This window comes from Lucilia cuprina, chromosome 6 (assembly GCF_022045245.1).
Source record: "Lucilia cuprina isolate Lc7/37 chromosome 6, ASM2204524v1, whole genome shotgun sequence".
Classification (NCBI taxonomy): domain Eukaryota; kingdom Metazoa; phylum Arthropoda; class Insecta; order Diptera; family Calliphoridae; genus Lucilia; species Lucilia cuprina.
This window is the reverse complement of record NC_060954.1, coordinates 28,304,744-28,328,114: the sequence shown is the minus strand read 5'-3', so window position 1 is coordinate 28,328,114 and position 23,371 is coordinate 28,304,744. Positions and strand designations below refer to the sequence as shown.

Here is a 23,371-nt window from a genome sequence, read left to right as displayed (position 1 = left end):
AATTTTTGGATGGGTCCATAATTGGTCATAGCTCTCATACTAGGTCCAGAAAATCACTTAGATTCACAATATTTATTACCAAGTAATGATATAGATACAGAATTCTGAAATTTTGTCTTTATATACATAATTGGACATAGCTCCCATACAAACTCCTTTTACGAAAATTTCTTAAACGCACATTACTTATTACCAAATAAAGCTATTGATACATAATTTGGCAAAAATATTAGTTTTGTATACAAAAATTCTATTTCTCCTATACTAGATCCAGCCCCTAAAAGCGCTTTAACCGTATTTAAAGAGCATTATCAATTTGTGTAGAACAACATTATATACGTATTTGTATTTTGAAAATCCTTAAATCTTTCACACACATGCATACATGCAAATTACTAAATTTATAACGTTCAATAAATCTTCGAATTGTAACAGATTTAACTTTTGGGATTTTTTCTATTAAAGACATGAGAAAACTTATTTCTACAAATATTTGATCAATTAGAAAAGTAATAACATAAAAGTAGCTGGTGGAGGCTATTTAAGATTTGGCACAGCCGGATATAGCACTCTAACTTGTTTTTTTCTCTAAAATAGTATTCGCTAAAATGCAAAAGCGAATAATTCGTATATGCGAAAGCGAGTACCCGTTACATCCCTACTAAAAACTATGATTTAAGTATACTTTCATGAAGCAATTGAATAATTGATGCCAAGTATAATTATCAGGGAAACCAAAATATGCAAATGCATGTTTTTTGTGGTGCGTCGTATGGACTCATGGATAAGATATTTACACGTTTCAGACCTATTTGAGAATTTTGGCATCGATTTGTTAGAGCATATTTTTGCATATTTTACCCATAAGAGCAAAATTTTGCATGATTTGACTTTTTAGCATATTTAAGGCATATTTTCGAGTTTTTAGAGCATATTTTACTCTTTTAGTGCATATTTTGATGTTTTCGCTTTTTTTCGTTTTTATACATTTTTAATTTTTTTTCAAAACTTTATTTAAAAAAATAAAATTCTATTTTTTTAATTTTTTAGCCTATTTTACAATTTTGAAAAAAAAATCGCTATAGTTTTTTATTCAATAAAGCATTATATTTTAAATCGGACATAAAACCGATTACTTTTGATTTCATGAGACCAATTCATTTTTATAGTTTAAAAAACTAATTATTGGAATTTATGACAACACCGATTAAAATGTCAGTTTAAAAGCTATGAATTCAATTGGAAGAAATGTGTCAAACTTTGTCGTTTGAAATATGTTTTTTGGGGACCAAATGGTTTCATGTACATGATTTTTGTGTGAGAGGAGCCACTTAGAAGCAATTGATTTTGAATACAAAAAGTGTTAATTTAAAAGCAATTAGTTGCACTTACAGTAGTTCTCCGATTTAACGACCATTCAATTCTACGAACATCGCATTTAACGAACAAGCTAATTTTTCCTATTGACTACCTTAAATAACGAACAAAACTTGTTTTTTGTACTCTGTTTAACGAACTAATAAAAATATTATTATTTAAATGAAGATAAAATGACATTTATCAAAAATAACAAATAACCTAAGTTGTAGCAAGCGGTGCTTTTGTACCCAAAACTGTAACACATTCTGGGTTCTTATTAAATTTTAGTTCGATGTAGCTATGTCCGTCCGTCCTTCAGATAATGGCTTTAACGCTCAATACTCGCTTAACAATACGAGTACGCCGAGTACTAACCGGTCCATAATTGACCTTACCCTCCATATCAGGCCCCCTTAAGAAAATTACTTCAACGCTCATTAACGCTTAAAAATACGAGTATAGTATATATGAATTTCGAGAAATAACTTTAAAGCTCATGACAGAATTAAAAATACAGTGATTAAATTCGACACAAATATGGTTTGAAGGTGGGTATATAAGATTCGGAATTTTGTGTTTTGTGCTATTTTTATAAAAAAGAATTAATTTTTATAAAATACATTTAAAAAATATTTTATGTACCTATTTTTAATTATTTTCCTACCAAAACCCACGTTTTACTTAGTACTGCCTATAACGAACTTTTCAATTTTACGAACAGGCTTGACAACATATGGGTTCGTTAAATCGGAAAACTACTGTATATCATGTATTTTATATTTTATTAGATCTCTTCATTAATACTCCTATATAGGGCCTTATTGAATATATTCTATTTATACGTTACTAAAACGCTTTTAATATGTCATAAAACGCATGTTTTTTTATATTCTTTAATAATTTTGTTTTTTTTTAATATAAAATAACAAAAATAAATTTTTAAATTCTTATTAATAAATAAAAAAACACAAATCCTTAAATTAAGATAATATGTAGCTCCTGCGTCTCCTCTGCGTCTTCATATCACTCAGCTCTATTTTATTTTTTTAATTTTTATTCGATCCATATTGCTGAAAAATAAGAAAATATTTTGTGTCCATATAAATATAGTAAGTGGGTAAATATGTATATCAAATAGCTGTGTTAAATTCGGACAATAACTGAATTGTACATACATGTGTATATTTTTATTATACCCTTCACCATCGTGAGAAGGGTATATATAAGTTTGTCATTCCGTTTGTAATTTCTATAATATAATTTTCGACCCTATAAAGTATATATATTCTGGATCCTTATAGATAGCGGAGTCGATTAAGCCATGTCCGTCTGTCTGTCTGTCCGTCTGTCTATCTGTCTGTTAAAATCAGTTTTTAGAGGACCCCAGATATCAGCGAGATCCTAATCTTCAATAATTCTATTAGACAAGAAAATCGCTATTTAAAATCCGCAAAATCGGCCGGTAAATAACGGAGATATGAGCAAAAAACCGAGAGATATGAGCTCAAAAAAAAACGAGTGTATTTTGTTTTTGTGAATTCTGTTTTTCGTTATGTATGTTTAGATGTCTGTTGGTTAAATTGTCTTGTGTATTTTGTTTTTTTTATTTCGTTTAGCGTTGTTGTTGTTCATTTTGTTTTGATTTGGGGTAATATTAATGTAGTGGGAAAAAACTAATATGTTTAAAATACACATATTCGGCACAGCCGAATATAGCACTCTTACTTGTTTTCTATAGCATCATAATAACACCCTTAAATATAATTTTAATCTCTACGTTAATGATCGCTAAAACAGGTTCTACTGCCTTACGTTAATGATTTGCGGAAGCAAAAATATGTAAAAAATAATACAAACTTAATAAAAAAAACCATCGCCTACCTTACTTTATTGGACGCGCGATGCTTTAATATATAATATAAGGCAGACTCTCTTTTTATTAAGATTTATTTCTTCTTGTACTTCACAAGAAAATTTTAGAAAATAAAACAACTAAACAACAACAACAACATAAATTTTTATTTTTCTGAAAGGACGTTTTTATAGAGCTAAGGTCAAATGAGACCCAATCTTAATATGAGTAATAATGTACTGATTTTAAGTATTTCCAATAGGCTTCATACTTGTCCCATATGAAGATAATTTTGGTAAATTATCTCAAAAATGGCGAGCTGTGTCGTGCATACAAGACAGATGAATATTGTGATAAAATATTAAAAATTATCCAGAATTATGCATTCTAAGTAAGCATACTAATAAGTTATACCAGAACTTTAAAAATTACAAAACCACTACCTTACTTTATTGCATTTTGGAAGCTTTTTTAACTATGCTTCTACCCAATTTTATCATTTATATTTTCTGATAATTTTTTTGCTGGGATGTTTTTGAGCAATATTAAACTTTGCAGTGTTACCAGAAAAAACTTCAGAAAACGTCACTGTCTGTTATAAAAACGATGCATGTTTTATAAAAAAGAGAAGACTACTCTAATTGTAATATAAAAACTGACGAAAACTTAAATTAAAAATATAAATTTTGTGTTTTAAAGTAATATCACTAATCAAAAATAAAAACATTTTACTGTTAATTTTTTAAAAACTACATTAATTTTTTTGCATTAGATGTTTATACTTTTGCATTTGTTTTTTAACTTTAAACCATTAGGCACTTAAACTAGTAAACAGAATTAACTAACAACATTTGAGGATTAATTTTAATTTAATCGCTAATTTTTCACCTAAAGATTGGCCCTTAAAATTAACTCAATTTAATGTTAAGCCAAGTAATTCCACGAATTTTAAAAACCTATTTTGTAATAAAATTTTTATATTTATTATTGTTGTTTTCAGTTGCTAACCATACCAAAAATAATGCGGAAACCTGTCGGATGCTTGAAAATGAAAGAAAAAGTAATTGCAACTCAATTTCTTCTGATCATGAAAATGTAAATAGTTCGATTGGCGTTGCAGCTTTAAAGGACAGTTGCCGTCTTTCTACTCCTAATACGTCTTCGAAAGGTCAAAATCTTTTTATGAAAGACCAGTTACTGTATTTAGCTAAACTTTTAGGGTTTGAAGTAATATTATGATTGTATGTATAAAAGAAAAAGTTTATTAACTGTTTTTATTTCAGGTGGACTTTTCGGATTATCCCAAGGGCAATCACAACGAATTTCTTACAATAGTTATGCTTTCAACTAATCCACCGCAAATTTGTCATGGAGTTGGAATAAATGCTAAGGAATCTCAAGAAGACGCTGCAAAAAATGCTTTAAAAATTCTCAGTGAAATGGGCTTGAACAATGCAGTTAAAAAATAATTTAAATTTTTAATTTTACTTCGGAAATATGTAATGCAGTTATTGTAATAAAGATACCTCTACAGCCTATTATTATTGAAAAAGAGTTTAAGTTTAAACAAATAACAATTTAGGTTTATATGTATATTGACTAGATATACTAATATACATATAAACCTAAATACCAAGATTATAACTATAATAATTTTCATATATGTATAATGTTTTACATATGGGAGATGCCAATTGCAAGATCACCAATTTTTCCAAACTTTAATAAAGATTAGCTATTTGATTCTAAATCAAATTTTCTGACATACATCATTTTAAAGGGAACTGACAGCTCCACAGTGGGGCGGAATGGAATTTTTTTGGAAATAAATCTGGCATTTGTAAACGGCTGATCCAATCGGGATAAAATTTGGCGTGAGCGTAGCCAAGGAGTTTAAGTTTTGAAGATGAACCCTGCAAATGCCCCAGGGACGGCGCTGTGGCGGCTCAAAGTAGGGTACCTACGACATGTAATTGAATACCGGGCGTAATTTTGGACCAAATGGACTAAATTCTTTCTTGTTAGTTAGACAACAAAATTTCCAATAATATACAAAAAATTCAGATCAATATCATTTACAGATCCAAAAATATACGTTTTTTAATTTAAAAATTAAAAAAAATTTAGATTTTGATTTTTTTTGCATAAAATGTGTCTTAACTCTTTTATTAATAAAATAAAATTTTCTTTAAGAACATATAACAATTTTATAGTTTTCTAAAAGGTATCTTTACGCTGAACGCTTTGGCGTAAAAAACTTGTCCTATTTTTTTGAAAATGTTGCCACTGCGTCCTTCCAAATATGACCTATTTTTTATCAAAACTTCAACTTTGGGCGACATGTTCTAAAATCCAAAAGCTGGGATCAGAAAACTGAAAGCAGTTTTGGAAACCTCAATATGTTTTCTATTTACTCCAAAAGTATTTTCCCAGCACTGAAAGAAATGTGGACCCTATGGGCAAAAAAGTAAAAATCCCATTATTGGGATTTTCATTCCTATTTTTGGGAATTGCGGGATGCCCTTTGACCTTTTCAATTATTTTTTTTGACAAATTTAACAAGCGTTGAAAATTACATTGAGTTTTGTCCATAAATAAAGATTTTGTCATATATTACATATTTGTTTAATTTCTAAAACTATGATTTATATCAAAATTTTAATAGGGTCGCTGATAGCTACAACAATTTAGTCCATATTTATCCCTTAATATCTTTTTTTAGTTAGATATGGAAATTCTCGACCCTTTACAAAAAATTTCAAGCCAATATCTCAATTACATTCAAAAATACGTGTCCTTTAATTTCAACTTTTTCATATTTTAGTATTAAGTATGACAGAACATACATTTGGTGTTGAATAAAATATTTGGACAATTTTTAAAAATTATATAGTTTATTATTTTATTAAAGACTATAACATTGTATATACAATAAAAAAATATAATTTTATTATGAGCCACGCACAACAGCACCTAAATCACCCCACACAAACCACCTTCCCGCCCACCGAAATATAAAACACAATTTAATACAATATCATTAGTTAGTATAATAGCTTTTTTTATTTGAACTTTTTATCTTAAACATAATACAATTAATTCTTACAACCTACTTATATAGTTAATTCCTAACACTACTTATTTTCTATAAAATAATCTGTCATATCGGTATACATATCCAGAAGGAAATATAAGTCCTTTAAATCTTCCTTGTTTTGAGATGATAGAGTTTCATAACAAATCCATCTTTTTCGCATAGTTGAAAGAACAGGATCAGAAGATAGAAGTAAACTATTAAAAATATCTTCATTCTGTGATTGCCTGGAGCATTTTCTTGAGCTGAAAAGTTGAACATGCTTAAAATCTCGATTCCTCGCTTCCTGGGCTTCTTCTCCCTCCCATGGATACAGAGATACAAGTAATTTAGAAATTTCAGATGTATATTCCCCAAATCGATTTCCATTAATTTTATGTTTACTATTCAGTGCCATTAAAATAGTGTTAACTCTTCGAAGCAACTCCTTGTCGATTCCAGTTATTATTGAAGTAATTTCAAAATCACGAAAAAACCTTCTCGCCGTATTACCGTCATTTGTACTACCGCAACTTGGAAGTGGTTTGTCGATGTTTAATCCCATCTGAACTTTAAATTCTTCTTGGATTCTGCTTTTTTCCGCAGCTCTCAGTTCTTTCAATTCTTCATTATTTTTTGTTGATTTAGTAAGTTTCTCTGGCACACTTCTATATTTAAGGTCGTATGCTATGTGTAAAAAGTAATCCAAAAATCGTATTCTGGCATGAAGTGGTGAAATTCCGAAAGACAGGACTTCTTCATTAATACTTCTGCTTTTGTTTATATTTGAGAAGGAGGAAGTTTCTGTTATGGCATTGCTGACCTTTCCAACAATCATTGTTAAGCTTAGCTGATATGATGCGTTAATAGAGAATTCCTTTATTTTTATGCAAATGGGCTCATTTATTTCATCTTTTAAATATTCCACTAAATCTTTTGTTGTTTTCTTTGACTCCTTTACATATTCAAATCCAATGGGTCTACAAAATTTTTTTGAACCCGGAGTTGTATTGATCCATATATCTTCAAATGAATTTCCGATGCTTGACGATGATGGATTAAGGGAATATGAATGAATTCGTAATGGCACTAATGATGACATAAATACACTTTCGTAGTCTGTTAATGTCCGACTTCCACAAGCTTGTTTGTATTCTCGAAGTGCTGATAAACCGTCACATCCCCACTTACATATTAACGCAATATCACAGTTATGAATTTTCCTTAGTTGGTCTTCTGAAAGGTCTGACACAATTCTTGATGCTGTGTTTTCGAGCAAAGATGATATATCAATACAAGCTTCCCCATCATTAACAGCAATAGGTGATGGTAGGATAGTTTGTTTTTTTCCTGAATCGCCTTGTATGATGGTAATATATTTTGTCCTTTTTCATACAGAGCTTTCCTTAATATTTGGTACTTATTTCGACTGAGACCCAGTTCCAATATAAGCGCTATTGCTTCCTCTTCAGTAAAATTTGATTGTGATGTTGGAGTTGGTATACTTTCCACAATTCGCTTAAGTCGTTTTGGTGATGCATTAGGAAGAATCATTGCAATATGTACGGCATCTATAGGTTGGTTTTCCTTTTTCAGCATTTCATTAAATGTATCAGCAATTTCCTCATTTGAATTTAAAAAATGTTTTTGTGTGACCCTCTTTTTTTACCTTGAACATAAGTCTTCGTATGACTTGCAAGGCGCTCCTGTTGATGTATTGTAAGTTGAGATTTCCGTAGTAGTTTCCATCCAACTACAAAATTTTAATCGAAATTTCTTTTGATTTCCATCCACAGACTTACCTTTTACATCAAATAGTTTTAAAAAGTTTTCAATTTTTGATAAGCCTGTTTTGTCTACTTTTCTACTATATGTAGTTTTTATATAAATTGAAATGTCTTCAATTCTTTCTGTCCCTTTTGAAGATACATTCCATAAAACGGAACACAACTCTTCGTACTTTAATGCAATCTTCATTGTAGATTTATTAAACATGGTACTTAAAATCTGAGAAGTTTACTTATATACCAATTCCTGTCATTTCCGATACAGGTATTCCAAAGTAAAAAAATTACGAACTTTCTACCTATTAACTATATTACTATAACCTGTAATTCAGTCATTGATATTTCTTATTAGTGAATGAATCGAAATTATCATTACCTGTATATTTTTACCAAAACGAAATTAAATATATTTCTGAAAATTTAAGCATAATAGGACCTTTCAATTATAAGGATAAGCAAACAAATAGAAAATAAGTAAATATAAGATTTAAACATGTTCTGTCATATTTAATACTAAAATATGAAAAATATGAAATTAAAGGATACAGGTTTAAATGAACATATTTTTGAATGTAATTGAGATATTGGCTTGAAATTTTTTGTAAAGGGTCGAGAATTTCCATATCTAACTAAAAAAAGATATTAAGGGATAAATATGGACTAAATTGTTGTAGCTATCTGCGACCCTATTAAAATTTTGATATAAATCATTGTTTTAGAAATTTAACAAATATGTAATATATGACAAAATCTTTATTTATGAACAAAACTCAATGAAATCTTCAACGCTTGTTAAATTTGTAATTTCAAATAAGAAAGTGCAAAAAAAAATTGAAAAGGTCAAAGGGCATTCCGCAATTCCCAAAAATAGGAATGAAAATCCCAAAAATGGGATTTTTTACATTTTTGCCCATAGGGTGCACATTTAAACGTAACATGAAATAAAATTCAACCATGCGTCACAAATTAATCACAATCAAAATATTAAAAGAACAAATATATTGATAATTGGCAAAAAAGATTGTATTGGTAAAAATCAATTGGATTTCTAATTAAGCAATTAAATCAATATTAAAATCTTGGTATAAAAGCCAAATTTGCCTAATCTCGGCCTTTCATTTAACCCTCACTACCGGTCAAATAATATTAAAATCAAGATTGAGTTTTACAAAATTTCAAGTTTCAGTTGCATCAGTTTTAAAGTTTAAAAATTTGCTTATTCAAATCTAAAATCTTATCGAATTTCTTTAATATTATGCAAGTTTGTAAAACTAGTAACATACTGAAGAAATTAAATAACTGATAACTCAAATTCTTGAGTGTTTGTCTCATTTGGATATTTAAATTGGTGTCAATCCAGAAAAGGTAATATAAAATATTTAAAAGTAGTCCATTTTTTTTTTTGACAAATTTCTGTTAATTCCAACAATTTGGCAACAAATTGTACAAAAACTTTATTGTTTCAAGAAATATTTGCAAAACTCCAAAATAGTTAGTCAACTGGGTGACAAATATTTATGCCACATGTCCCTTTAAATTCCGAAATTCCAAATTATTAAGGGTGTCAGTACATAATAATTGACACATTAGCCAAATAGTTGAGAAATTTGTGTACTCTCTTTGTAAATACTTAGACAAAAATGAAAGAATTTTACTGGTTTCATTCACACAAATTCAATCTATATTATTCGGGTTCCAAACTATATTCTCCACTACCAAACCTTTAAACCTGCGTATTTGAAATTTTCATCGAAACATTTACTACTTATCTAAGTATTTTATTTAAATCCAATTTTTATACCCACCATCAAATACCACAAAATTTCGCATAGGTCAGTTTTTTGACGTCTGAAAAATATTTCTGCATTATGGCGGACATTGGACCATAATTGGCCCTACCCCCCATATAATGTCCCCTTTAGAAAATGACTAAATAGCTGATTACTGGCTTAAGAATGGAAATATAGCGATGAAATTCGACACACATTAGTTTTATGCAAGTCAATATCTCTCAACCAAATTTTATGTATATCGGTCCATAATTGACCCTACCCCCCATATAAGGTCCCCTTCAGAAAATGAGTTTAACGCTCATTAGCTTGTATGGATAAATATTTTTAGCAAAAATACTAGAAATATTTAGAACAGAACCATTTTTATACCCACCATCAAAAAAAAATGGGGGGGTATATTGTTTTTGTCATTCCGTTTGTAACACATTGAAATATTCATCTAAGACCCACAAAAGTATATATATTCTGGGTCCTTATTAGATTCTAAGACGATCTAGCCATGTCCGTCCGTCCGTCTGTCTGTCTGAAATTTTGCACAGTTACTTATAGTCGATGCAGTTTGTATGGTACTGAAAATGGGCAATATCGGTCCACGATTTCGCCTAGCCCCCCTTTAGAAAATGACATTATCGCCCATAACTGACTAACAGAAGCATCAATAGCGGTGTAATTCGGCACAAACATGTTTTATGGGGACATAAATCTCTACGTAGAATTCTATAAGGATCGGTCCATAATTGACCCTACCCCCATATAAAGTCCCCTTCAGAAAATTACTTTATCGCCCATAACTGGCTAAGAGAAGCATCAATAGCAGTGAAATTCGGCACAAACATGTTTTATGGGGACATAATTATTTTCGTAGAATTTTATAAGGTTTAATAAGTCCCCTTCAGAAAATGTCTTTATCGCTCATAACTGGCTAAGAGAAGCATCAATAGCAGTGAAATTCGGCACAAACATGTTTTATGGGAACGTTTATCATTTCGTAGAATTTTGTAAGGATCGGTTCATAATTGACTCTACCCCCAAATAAAGTCCCCTTCAGAAAATAACTTTATCGCCCATAACTGGCTAAGAGAAGCATCAATAGCAGTGAAATTTGGCACAAACATGTTTTATACATAAATCTTTTCATAGAATTTTATAAGGATCGGTCCATAATTAACCCTACCCCCCATACAAAGTCCCCTTCATAAAATTACTTTATCGTCCATAACTGGCTAAGAGAAGAACCAAAAGCGGTGAAATTCGGCGCAAACATGTTTTATGGGAACATAAATCTATTCGTAGAATTTTATAAGGATCGGTCCATAATTGACCCATCCCTCCATACAAAGTCCCCTTCAGAAAATGACTTTATCGTCCATAACTGCCTAATAGAAGCATCAAGAGAGGTGCTATTCGGCACAAACATGCTTTATGAGGACATAATTCTCCCCGTAGAATTCTATAAGGATCGGTCCATAATTGACCCTACCCCCATATAAAGTCCTCTTCGTAAAATTACTTTATCGCCCATAACTGGCTAAGAGAAGCATCAATAGCAGTGAAATTCGGCACAAATATGTTTTACGGGAACATAAATCTCTTTGTAGAATTTTTTAAGGATTGGTCTATAATTGACCCTATCCCACCTATAAGGTCCCTTTCAGAAAACGACTTTAATGGTCATATCTACCTTAAGAAGCATATATATATAACAATAATATTCGACATACAAAAGTTTTATAGCAACTAAAATCAGATTCTTAAATTTTATAAGGATGGGTCCATTATTGTCTAACCACCCAAATAAGGCCCCCTTTAGACAATGACTTTATCGCTCATTACTACAAAATTCTACATAAACAAGTTTCTTGCGAGCCAAAATCTCCCTATCAAATTTTATAAGGATCAATCCTTATTAAAAGTGAGAATATCTGTTCATGTTTTCGCCTAGCCCTATTATAAAGCCCCCTTCAGAAAATAACTTTATCGCTAAGAATTGTATCAATAGCGGTGAAATTCAACATAAACATGTTTAATGAGAACTTAAATCGCTTTTTTTATAAGGATAGGCCAATTATTTGTAAGGTCCCCTTAACTTTAATGCTCATATCTGTTCATAACATATATATAAAGCAATAAAATTCGACATAAAAAAGTTTTATAGGAACTATAAAACAAAAATGAGAGTACATTAGTAAAATTCTACATAAACATGAATGTTTTGATGGTGGCTATATAAGATTCGGCATGGCCGAATATAACACTCTTACTTGTTTAAATATGCATATTTTTAAATATGAGGTAAATGCATATTTATTGCAAAGTAAAAAATAAAAATATAAAAGCATTTACTAATATTTAAACTCTGGGCAGAATGGAAATTTTTTGGAAATAAATTTGGCATTTCTAAACGGCTGATCCGATCGGGATAAAATTTGGCGTGAGCGTAGCCAAGGAGTATTCGAGTTTAAGTTTTGAAGATGAACCCTGCAGATGCCCCAGGGACGGCGCTCGTGCCATTTTTTGTTTTTCACCCAAATACAAAGATTTTTATATTTTGTGAAAGCGCTCGACGAGATTGGGAGGTTAATTAATGATGCGATTCTCGTCAAATTTTCTAAAACGATTTTAGTTTAAGTGCTTTAAGTGAGTACCTGAGTACTTTCTCATCCACTGGGTGAGTAAAACTAAGCAATAACTCAAAACTGCTCCTTTGTGTATCTTACACGCAGGTAGCAATTTACGTATATATATGGTCTGGTCCATATAAGTAAACTTTGCTCATGTACTTAAGCTATCTAATCTCTTGCCATAGTAATCCCGTTGGAGAAAGACAGGTGTTATGAGCAAGCTCATTATAATCCCGACAATAAGGTCACACAACCACACTACTGAGATGTCTCTGTTGATTCGGCAACATTACATGGAGGGACGTAATTGGTAGTCCGATACACGGATCATATTAATGACAAGACTTTATTTTTGTGGTCACAAAGAGTTGAGATAAGAGATAAGTTGAGCATATTTTAAAGTAAACTCCAATGCACTTAGCCATGTAGCAAAATCACTGATAAAATAAAGACAGTGACTTTGCACCACGTCCTTCATCCGTCCCATCTTGCTAGGCCATAGTTCCATAATTCTATCAGACATAAACTCGGCAAGAACGTTATTAAAAATCGTAAAATCGGTTCACAACCTCTAAAAAATTTTATGAAAAATTGCGATTTTTTTATTCATGCTCAGACATGAGATTTCAAACAAATAAAAACAAAACACATAACCATACTGTTAATATTGTTATTGTACTTGTTTATAAAAGCAAAGGTTCTTTTTGAATTATCATCATCGTCATCATCATATATATAAATACGCAAAGCGAAAACGATTGGGAACATTTTCCGGCTCTATTACTTGACCGATTTTCTTGATTCTTTTTTTTTGTTTATTACAGATTGGCGAGCCTCACTCCAGAATCTATATATGATTAAAATCGGTTCAGTATTTTCGGAAATATAAGCGTTTAAAGTTTCTACCAATACACAATCACACAAACATGTGCTTGAATTAAAAAATAGAAAACAAAATAAGAATGCAAAACAACAACACCGCATATTTTTCATTTTAGAAAAAAGAGAGGAGAGTGTAAAAACAAGTTACTTCTCTGTTGATGTTTTCTTTTTCTATTTGGCAGTGATATTTTTTTGTTGTTGTTTTTAATACGATTTTATTGTTTTTGCTAAATTGTGAATGAAATAATGATGTATTATGATGTGTGATACAAAAGGATGTTGGTGTTTGACCTGGGAAAACATTAGTGGAACAATAATTCTACATAAATGTTAGTTTTTAGGGATTTTAATGATGGATATATTTACCGACAGCCAGAAGGCAATTAGGGCGATATCAGGTGATAGAATTAAATCTAAGACCGTATTGGATTGTAAGAAAGCTTTAACTGAATAATATCAGAGAGGTAAGGTCACTCGGGAGAAGTCGGCAAAGAAAGGGCGAATGTAATAGCTTTAAAGGGAATTGAGCTCGATGTAGTTAACCTGACAAACGCAAAACCAGAGTTTAAATATTAGTAAATGCTTTTATATTTTTATTTTTGACTTTGCAATAAATATGCATTTACCTCATATTTAAAAATATGCATATTTAAAAAATGGTTCTGTTCAAAATATTTCTAGTATTTTTGCTAAAAATATTTACCCATACAAACTATTGCATATTATAGCTTACAGACAAATATAAAATGTTTTCACTTACAATATATTACGCAGCAACTCGCTAACATATTTATAATACCCACATATATTTCATATGGCTTGCCTATAATATTAAAATATTTTCCTACACAAATTATTCGCAGTCAACAATATTGAAGCCATGCAAGCAGTAATATACGAACATGAAATGTACGCAAGCAGAGCATATATGTGCCGACGAACTTATGGTCTAAAATTTAACATTTCATGTTGAACTTGAAAAATTATAAAATGTGAAAAATGTATGCAAGATATAACCAAATTTTATTTAGAAAATAATTGAAAACGTTGATATGTATGTATATTGTGGGAGAAATGTATGCATGAAAAACCCAAATTTAAATTAGAAAATTTTTGAATTGAATTATTGAATGTATGTATTTATTAAATTTATAATGTGGAGTATTAAAATTATGTATTTGTATTTATTGTAAAAGGTAATATAATTAGAAAAATAGTATATAAATACTTAGAGGATCATATGAATGTAAAAATATATATGTATATGTATGTAAAAAATTGTTTTTACAGGATATATTTAAACATGTTGTTTGTAATAGTATGATATGGAATAAATTCAATATAAAGGAAGAAACAATAACAATAAATTATGAAATGATCAATAATGAAGGAAATTATAAGTAAGTATTTTAGAAATTTGTAACAGGAAAGCAAAAAATTAAGAGGGGACATAAAAACATAAAATGTTGTTTTTGTAATTTTACATTGTGAAAGGTTAAAACAACAAAAATGTATGAGTGTATTACATACATATATCACAAAGGGATCAGAATACTGGACCCAAGTGTGTCCCCAGTGATGACATCGCGTGGACGACCTACCTACCTAACCTACATACATATACATTTATGTTTTTCATATGCATGTACATACAGTGAATCAATTAAGTAATTTGCCTATGTAAAATTTTAAGAAAAAACTTTATCTGAACAATTATTTTCAGCAAAATAAAACTATTTGTTTGTTGTATTTTTTAAAGAATATCTTATATCTTAAATGTAAATCTTATAAAATGTAAAATCGTGATATTATTTAACGAAATTTTTGAAAAAAATGAGAACAAATTGTTAATTTTTTAGGTTAATAAAGTATTTTGCTTTTTTAATTTTTTTTGTTATTTTTTCAATATTGCTGCATTATTTTATAAAATTTCATATTTTTATTACTCCTATATATTAGAATAACATTTTTAGATATTTTATTAGTAGAACGACACTTCTTGGACATTTCTTAACTGATTTATTATCCTACATACCAATAAGAATTTATCAATGTTTGACTTAATATGAAATCTATCGTTTCTTTGATTATATTTCGAAAATAATAAGTAATCTTGAATTGGATACATGATATATTAGATAATCAATGGATTTGGACCTAGAAAAAATGTTTAGTCAGGTATAAATCTATATATTAAAACAAAACTAATCTAGGTTTTTGGTCATTTTGTATTGATAAACAAAAACTACATTACGGAAACCTCATTATACTGGGGAGTACTGTGTAAATTTTATTTAGAATTGTAGAATATTGATTCTTATTCAATAAATCTAACACTAAGTACCATCCTAGCCACTCTGAGTATGGAGATATCACCATATACAACTATAGAACTATTACATGATAAAATCCTGATTTTCAGCCTCATATTTTAAATGCTTTATTTTATGAATAAGATACAGTGGGCGTATTGGTATCTATATTGGGTTATAAATATTTATAAGTGTATGTATTAGCTGAAAATTTTTGCTTTTGTTGACCTTAGGTTATGATAACCACCTCTATTTTAAAATATCTAAATTAGGTATTTTTCCTGTACTACACGACAGTTTAATATACATTGGTTTCAAGCATCCTAAGGTCTGTTTAGAGGTCTAAATTAAAACATAGTGTTCCTCCTAGTTCGTATATGGATTTTGGAGAAGATAAATCAGGAGTCCAATGGTTTTCCATGGATACAAGTCTCCTCCCTTGGGCAGTAAAAGATTTTGAATCACCACTCAGTGCGTTTTTTCTAATAATTCTTTGGATCATTTCATCAATTACTCTATTTAATATTTTTTAATGTTATTGATTAAGCATTTCATAATTATATTTCATTGATTTACACTTGTTCTAGAAATCTAAACTAATATTTTTAAGGCAAATAACATCACATTTTTACACAATGAGGATATGATTTTTGCAAATTACGATTGAAAAATACTAAACACTCGTCCTTTTAATAATAAAACAATAAATTCAAGAAAGAAATTAAAACATCATTTAAAAAACCCCAACGAAATTAACCGAAATTCTCAATATGCAAAATATTTTTTTGACATGCAAATTCTGATGAAGAATAATAAAATGCAACAACAAATGCACTAAAATTTGTATTTTAATATTTTTTTCTTGGTTTTCCCATTTTACACAATCTCTATTTTTAATTGGAAAACAAAAATTTACTTTTTACATATTTTTTCCAATTTTATTTATGAATAAAAATCTAAATTCTCTTAAAAAACAGGTAGGCAAAAAACTTAGTTGATTCACTGTTCGTCATAAAAATGACCTATAACAGTACTTCTCTTTCCTACTTTACCGTTTTACGCACATTCCTACACGGTGGTTTACGCAAGGTCATTTTTTTTTGCTATGCCTGTATTGGTGGTGGAGAGAAGAAATTTACATATTCAAAAATTCAATATGTAAATTTATTAATAGATATGTGTATTTTTCTTCGCGCCTGTTCATTCATTATTGTTCAAAATCATTGTGAGTATTTAATAATAAATTATTCATACATACATATATACAACAGATATAAATATACATATGTATGTATATAAGTATGTGTGAAACAATAACAAAAAACATGAAAATGACCTGTAACAGTACTTTTCTTTCCCATTTTTCACGCACATTCCATACAGAGAGCGAAGCCGTTTGGCTGAGAGCCGGCTAATAGCCGCCGCCGACTTATACTAGTTTCACTAAGCCGCCGTCGCATAGGTCGGCTAAGTTCGGCCAACATTTAAGGCCGGCTGCATCAGCTAAGCCGATTTTTTATAAAATAATTTATAAAATATATTTTATATATTTTCAAATGCTTTTTAATGTGAATATTAAATCCAACTACAATTTTAATTTAGTATATGGGCATTTCCACCGAAAAGTCAACTTTTGTCACAACACGTCACGCAGCCTATATCTAGGGAAAAAATATAAATATTTTAAAATTGTTTATATTTCTATGTATGTGCATAGGATAAAGAGGCGACTAAACAAAAGGAATGGTGCTAAGATATTGTCAATTAATGTTTGTGACGTGATGCCCATATTCATTATTTTGTTTTCAAATATATGAAGGTCTGTTTGCATTTTGTATTTTAAAAATATGGCTGCATAAAATTTTTAAATTTCTAAAAATATGGCAACTTAAAGAAAAGCATCTACAAAACGTTCCCGTTATATTTTTTGTATTACAAGAAATACAAATTCAAAGTATTAATAATGTCGCAAACTAATTTAAAAAGTTTTTTTTTCTCGGTAACGCAAAATATACAAAATAATAATTCGGATTCAGAATCAGATGAGCCTGAGTCAGATAATGTTAATAAGTATATTTTACACACTGCGGACATTAAATATTATGAGGATCTGTTAAAAAAAAAGATGAACTAAAAAAGTGGCAAATGTTCGTGTAAGTGAAACAGGAATTTCAGAATGCTGGAAGCATTTTGGAAACCTATATTTAAAAGACAAAATTGTTTTGAGCCAATATAAATTTTGTAAAGTGTGCTTAGATAAAGATGGCACCTTAAAAGGGTAAGTGAATCGCTTTTATTTCTACACATGTAAATATATGTATTTTACCAATAACCTTTTAAATAGATTTTCTAAATCAACATCGACCACAAACTGAGCCATCTTCGAACGGTACACAACTTAAATATAAAAGCCCTAAACCAAAAGAAAAATTCATTGATAACTCAAAGTGCATTAGAGACCACATCCACCAACAATTCGAAATCCCAAAATGCTCGTCGAATTGCCGAAATGTGTTGTTGGGACCTACAACCAGAAATTTGTTAAGTTTTTGAATCCAAAAACAATATTACCATCTGACAGGACAATTGCGACAACAGCCTTAAACGATGTTTACAACGTTTACGTCGGTCACGTAAAGAAATCTCTGGAAAATTGTCCCAAAAACGTTACATTAGTAACTGACATGTAGTCAGACAACTTTAAGCGAATTTCTTACATTAATATTAAAATAAATTATTGTAAGGATTTCGAAATGAATGTCGTCACCTTAAAAACGGAAGCCTTTCCTCGACCACATACTGCCTACGCAGTATCAGAAAAAATATATGAATCGTTAAAAGAATTCAAATTAGATTTCAAAAATATATGTGCCGTAACAGATGGAGGAAGCAACATCGTGGCTGCACTTAAATTAAGAAACATTAATCGGTTTGGCTGCATTGCCCATATATTGCACCGTTTTTTGTCCCACGATGTGCTTAACAATGAAAAATTTTCGCACATCAACGACATTATATTGTAGCTCAAACAAATATATAGAAGTCTGATATATAGTTCAGAAGAAATTCTTCGGCTTCAAATTTTGGAGGAGCAGGCTGAAATGGCAAAAATAATATTGGATGCAGAACAAGTTTTGGAAAGTTTGGATACTGAAGAAAACTTTTCAAACGGAGATGAAAATTTCAATTTAACAACTAAACATACCTCTCTAAAAAATTCTGTTCCAACGAAATGGAACTCTCTCTTAAAAATGATAGAGAGTTTTACTAAAAACATAAATATAATAAATATAGCCCTTTTAAAGGTAAAAAAGAACCGATGCTTATTCCTGAAATGGAAAAAGAAATAATAAAAGAGTTCGGCAATTTTTTTAAAACAAGGCTACGCAGTATCTTCAAGGTCAGCAGTATCCAACAATTTCCTGTTGCATTTTCTTCAACGAAACAATTCTTAATCTTTTGGAAAAAACAGAAATAAAATCTTGTTTCCAATTAACAATTGACCTCTGCATTTTTGCAAAAACAAATTTTGGTAAGAGATATAAGATTTTAGAACTACACCTAGTTGCAGCATTAATGGATCCAGCGCAAAAAAATTTCCCTATTTTAAATAAGTACTTAAAAAATTTCTCCAAATATGGATATCACTTATGAACTGGGCGAAAATGTCCCCAATTATATAAAAAAAGACGACATCATTTTAGAGGAGGTGAAAAAATTGTTAAACGAAGAAGGCCCCTTCACGAAGGGTAGTCCTTCACGAAGGGTAGTCATCTTGTCGCGATGTGAAGGCTTAAGTGCGATGAATCTCATGGGCCATGCTGACGGAGACAGCTTTGCTTGAGCTGGCTGCCTCCTAAAAAATTTACCATACCTTGGTCCGCCTTTTTTTGAATACCGGGCGTAATTTTGGACCAAATGGACTCAATTTTTTCTTATTAGTTAGACAACAAAATTTCCAATAATATACAAAAAATTCAGATCAATATCGTTTACAGATCCAAAAATATACTTTTTTAATTTAAAAATTCAAAAAATTTTTTTTGCCCAAAATGTGTCTTAACTCTTCCTTCACCTTCGTGAGAAGGGTATATATAAGTTTGTCATTCCGTTTGTAATTTCTATAATATAAAGTATATATATTCTGGATCCTTATAGATAGCGGAGTCGATTAAGACATGTCCGTCTGTCTGTCCGTCTCTCTGTTGAAATCAGTTTTTAAAGGACCCCAGATATCGGCGAGATCCGAATCTTCAATAATTCTATTAGACATGCTTTCGAGACAACCTCTGAAAATTTAAAAAAAAAATTATAAAAGCAACAACAACACTGTATATGTACTGTGTACTGTGTGTGTAGATGTATTTGGTTTTATTCAGCTGTGTATTTTTTGTATTTTTTTGTATGTTTGGATTCCAAACATACAAAAAATACACAGCAAAAAAATATGATTTCCATTTTTTGTTAAAATGAAATAATTTTCCCTTTTGTTTTGCAAATATATTTTTTAATGAATAGAAAAAAGTATTTAAAACGTTTTTAATTATATGAGAGTAGATTGTGAATTATTGTACAATAATTTTTATGCGAATAATTTTTCCAAGTGCTTTTTAAAACAATTTTTTACGATAAACAAAAACAGGATCTACGTCTCGTCAATGTTTACCAGCAATGAATACGAAGTGTTGTTGTTTTACTCTTGCTTGTATACTGTTAAGAACAACAACAACGTATTGTTAGTGTTGAGCGCATATAAGTGTATAGAAAACACACTGTCTATAGCTAAGGGCATTTACAAAAACAAAAGAGTACCGAGAGCGTAGGGCTTGGGCACCCTTGGTTTGGATACTGTTGGCGTCATTGCGTTGTTGTTTTTCTGTGTTTTTCGTTATGTATGTTTAGATGTCTGTTGGTTTAGATGCCTTGTATATTTTGTGTTTTATTTCGTTTAGCGTTGTTGTTCGTTTTGTTTAGCTTTTGATGTAATAATAATGTAGTCGGGAAAAAATTTAAAATTTATAAAAGATGTTTAAAATGCACTATGGTGAAGGGTATATAATATTCGGCACAGCCGAATATAGCACTCTTACTTGTTGATTTAGTAAGATTCTCTGGCACACTTCTATATTTGAGGTCGAATGCTATATGTAAAAAGTAATCCAAAGATCGTATTCTGGCTTGAAGTGGCGAAAGACAGGACTTCTTCATTAATACTTCTGCTTTTTTTATATTTGAGAATTGTGACTTTTTCTCATTACATATTTAGCATCTCCAGAAGGAAGAAGTTTCTGTTATGGCATTGCTGACCTTTCCATCAATCATTGTTAAGCTTAGCTGATATGATACGTTAATAGAGAATTCCTTTATTTTTTGCAAATGGGCTCCAGTGCATTTATTTCATCTTTTAAATATTCCACTAAATCTTTTGTTGTTTTCTTTGACTCCTTTATATATTCAAATCCAATGGGTCTACAAAAAATTTTTGAACCCGGAGTTGTATTGATCCATATATCTTCAAATGAATTACCGATGCTTGACTTCCACAAGCTTGTTTGTATTCTGGAAGTGCTGATAAACTGTCACATCCCCACTTACACATTAAGACAACATCACAGTTATGAATTTTCCTTAGTTGGTCTTTTGAAAAGTCTGACACAATTCTTGATGTTGTGTTTTCGAGCAAAGATGTTATATCAATACAAGCTTCTACATCATTAACAGCAATAGGTGATGGTAGGATAGATTGTTTTTTTCCTGGATCGGCTTGTATGATGGTAAAATATTGTATCCTTTTTCATGCGAAGCTTTCCTTAATATTTGGTACTTATTTCGACTGAGACCCAGTTCCAACATAAGCGCTATTGCTTCCTCTTCAGTAAAATTTGATTGTGATGTTGGAGTTGGTATACTTTCCACAATTCGCTTAAGTCGTTTTGGTGATGCATTAGGTAAAATAGTTGCAATATGTTCGGCATCCATAGGTTGGTTTTCCTTTTTCAGCATTTCGTTAAATGTATCAGCAATTTCCTCATTTGAGATTGAAAAAAGTTTTTGTGTGACCCTCTTTTTTTGACGGTGAACATAAGTCTTCGTATGACTTGCATGGCGCTCTTGCTGATGTGTTGTAAGTTGAGATTTCCGTAGTAGTTTCCCTCCAACTACAAAATTTTAATCGAAATTTCTTTTGATTTCCATCCACAGACTTACTTTTTACATCAAAAAGTTTTAAAAAGTTTTAAATTTTTGATATGCCTGTTTTGTCTATTTTCTACTATATGTAGTTTTTATATAATTTGAAATGTCTTCAATTCTTTCTGGCCCTTCTGAAGATACACTCCATAAAACGGAACACAACTCTTCATACTTTAATGTAATCTTCATTGTAGATTTATTAAATATGGTACTTAAAATCTGAGACGTTTTCTTATATACCAATTCTTGTCATTTCCGATACAGGTACTTATTCCAAAGTAAAACATTACGAATTGTCTACCTATTAACATTTAGGACTATATTACTATAACTTGAATTCAGTCATTGATATTTCTTATTAGTGAATGAATCGAAATTATCATTACCTGTATATTTTTACCTACATGATCATAAACGAAACAGAACGAAATGATCTGTCGAAAAAATTTTGGTAAAAAATAGTTATAAATTTCTGAAAATTTAAGCATAATAGGACCTTTCAATTATAAGGATAAGCAAACAAATAGAAAATAGGTAAATATAAGATTTAAATATGCTCTGTCATATTTAATACTAAAATATGAAAAATATGAAATTAAAGGATATAGGTTTAAATGAACATATTTTTGAATGTAATTGAGATATTGGCTTGAAAATTTTTGTAAAGAATCGAGAATTTCCATATCTAACTAAAAAATGATATTAAGGGATAAATATGGACTAAATTGCTGTAGCTATCTGCGACCCTATTAAAATTTTGATATAAATCATAGTTTTAGAAATGAAACAAATATGTAATATATGACAAAATCTTTATTTATGAACAAAACTTAATGAAATCTTTAACGCTTGTTAAATTTGTCATTTCAAATAAGAAAATGCAAAAAAAAAAATGAATTCCCAAAAATAGGAATGAAAATTCCAAAAATGAGATTTTTACTTTTTTGCCCATAGGGTCTACATTTCTTTTAGGGCTGGGAAAATACTTTTGGAGTAAATAGAAAACATATTGCTTTCAGTTTTCTGATCCCAGATATGGGATTTTAGAACATGTCGCCCAAAGTTGAAGTTTTGATAAAAAATAGGTCATATTCGGAAGGACGCAGTGGCAACGTTCTGCGTAAAGATACCTTTTAGAAAACTATAAAATTGTTATATGTTCTTAAAGAAAATTTTATTTTATTAATAAAAGAGTTAAGACACATTTTTGGCAAAAAAAAAACGGCAAAAATCTAAAATTTTTTGAATTTTTAAATTAAAAAACGTATATTTTTGGATCTGTAAATGATATTGATCTGTATATTATTGGAAGTTTTGTTGTCTAACTAACAAGAAAAAATTGAGTCCATTTGGTCCAAAATTACGCCCGGTATTCAAAAAAAGGCGGACCAAGGTATGGTAAATTTTGTATCACTAAATTTTTAAATGCCTATAACTCGGATATTACAAGAGATAAGATCTCGTCGAGCGCTTTCACAAAATATAAAAATCTTTGTATTT

General features: G+C 30.0%; 1 protein-coding gene across 6 annotated transcripts in view; it reads left to right on the top strand.

The window, feature by feature from the left end:
- Positions 1–4,749, top strand: part of LOC111688226 (maternal effect protein staufen) — a 261,139-nt gene extending 256,390 nt beyond the window's left edge. For all 6 annotated transcript variants that reach the window (XM_046955423.1, XM_046955421.1, XM_046955424.1 and 3 more), the window contains 2 exons: positions 4,212–4,438; positions 4,495–4,749. In XM_046955423.1, the coding sequence (XP_046811379.1) occupies positions 4,212–4,438; positions 4,495–4,680 (413 nt within the window). In that variant the 3' untranslated portion in view covers positions 4,681–4,749. The remainder of the gene's footprint in view (positions 1–4,211; positions 4,439–4,494) is intronic.
- Positions 4,750–23,371: the final 18,622 nt, after the last annotated feature.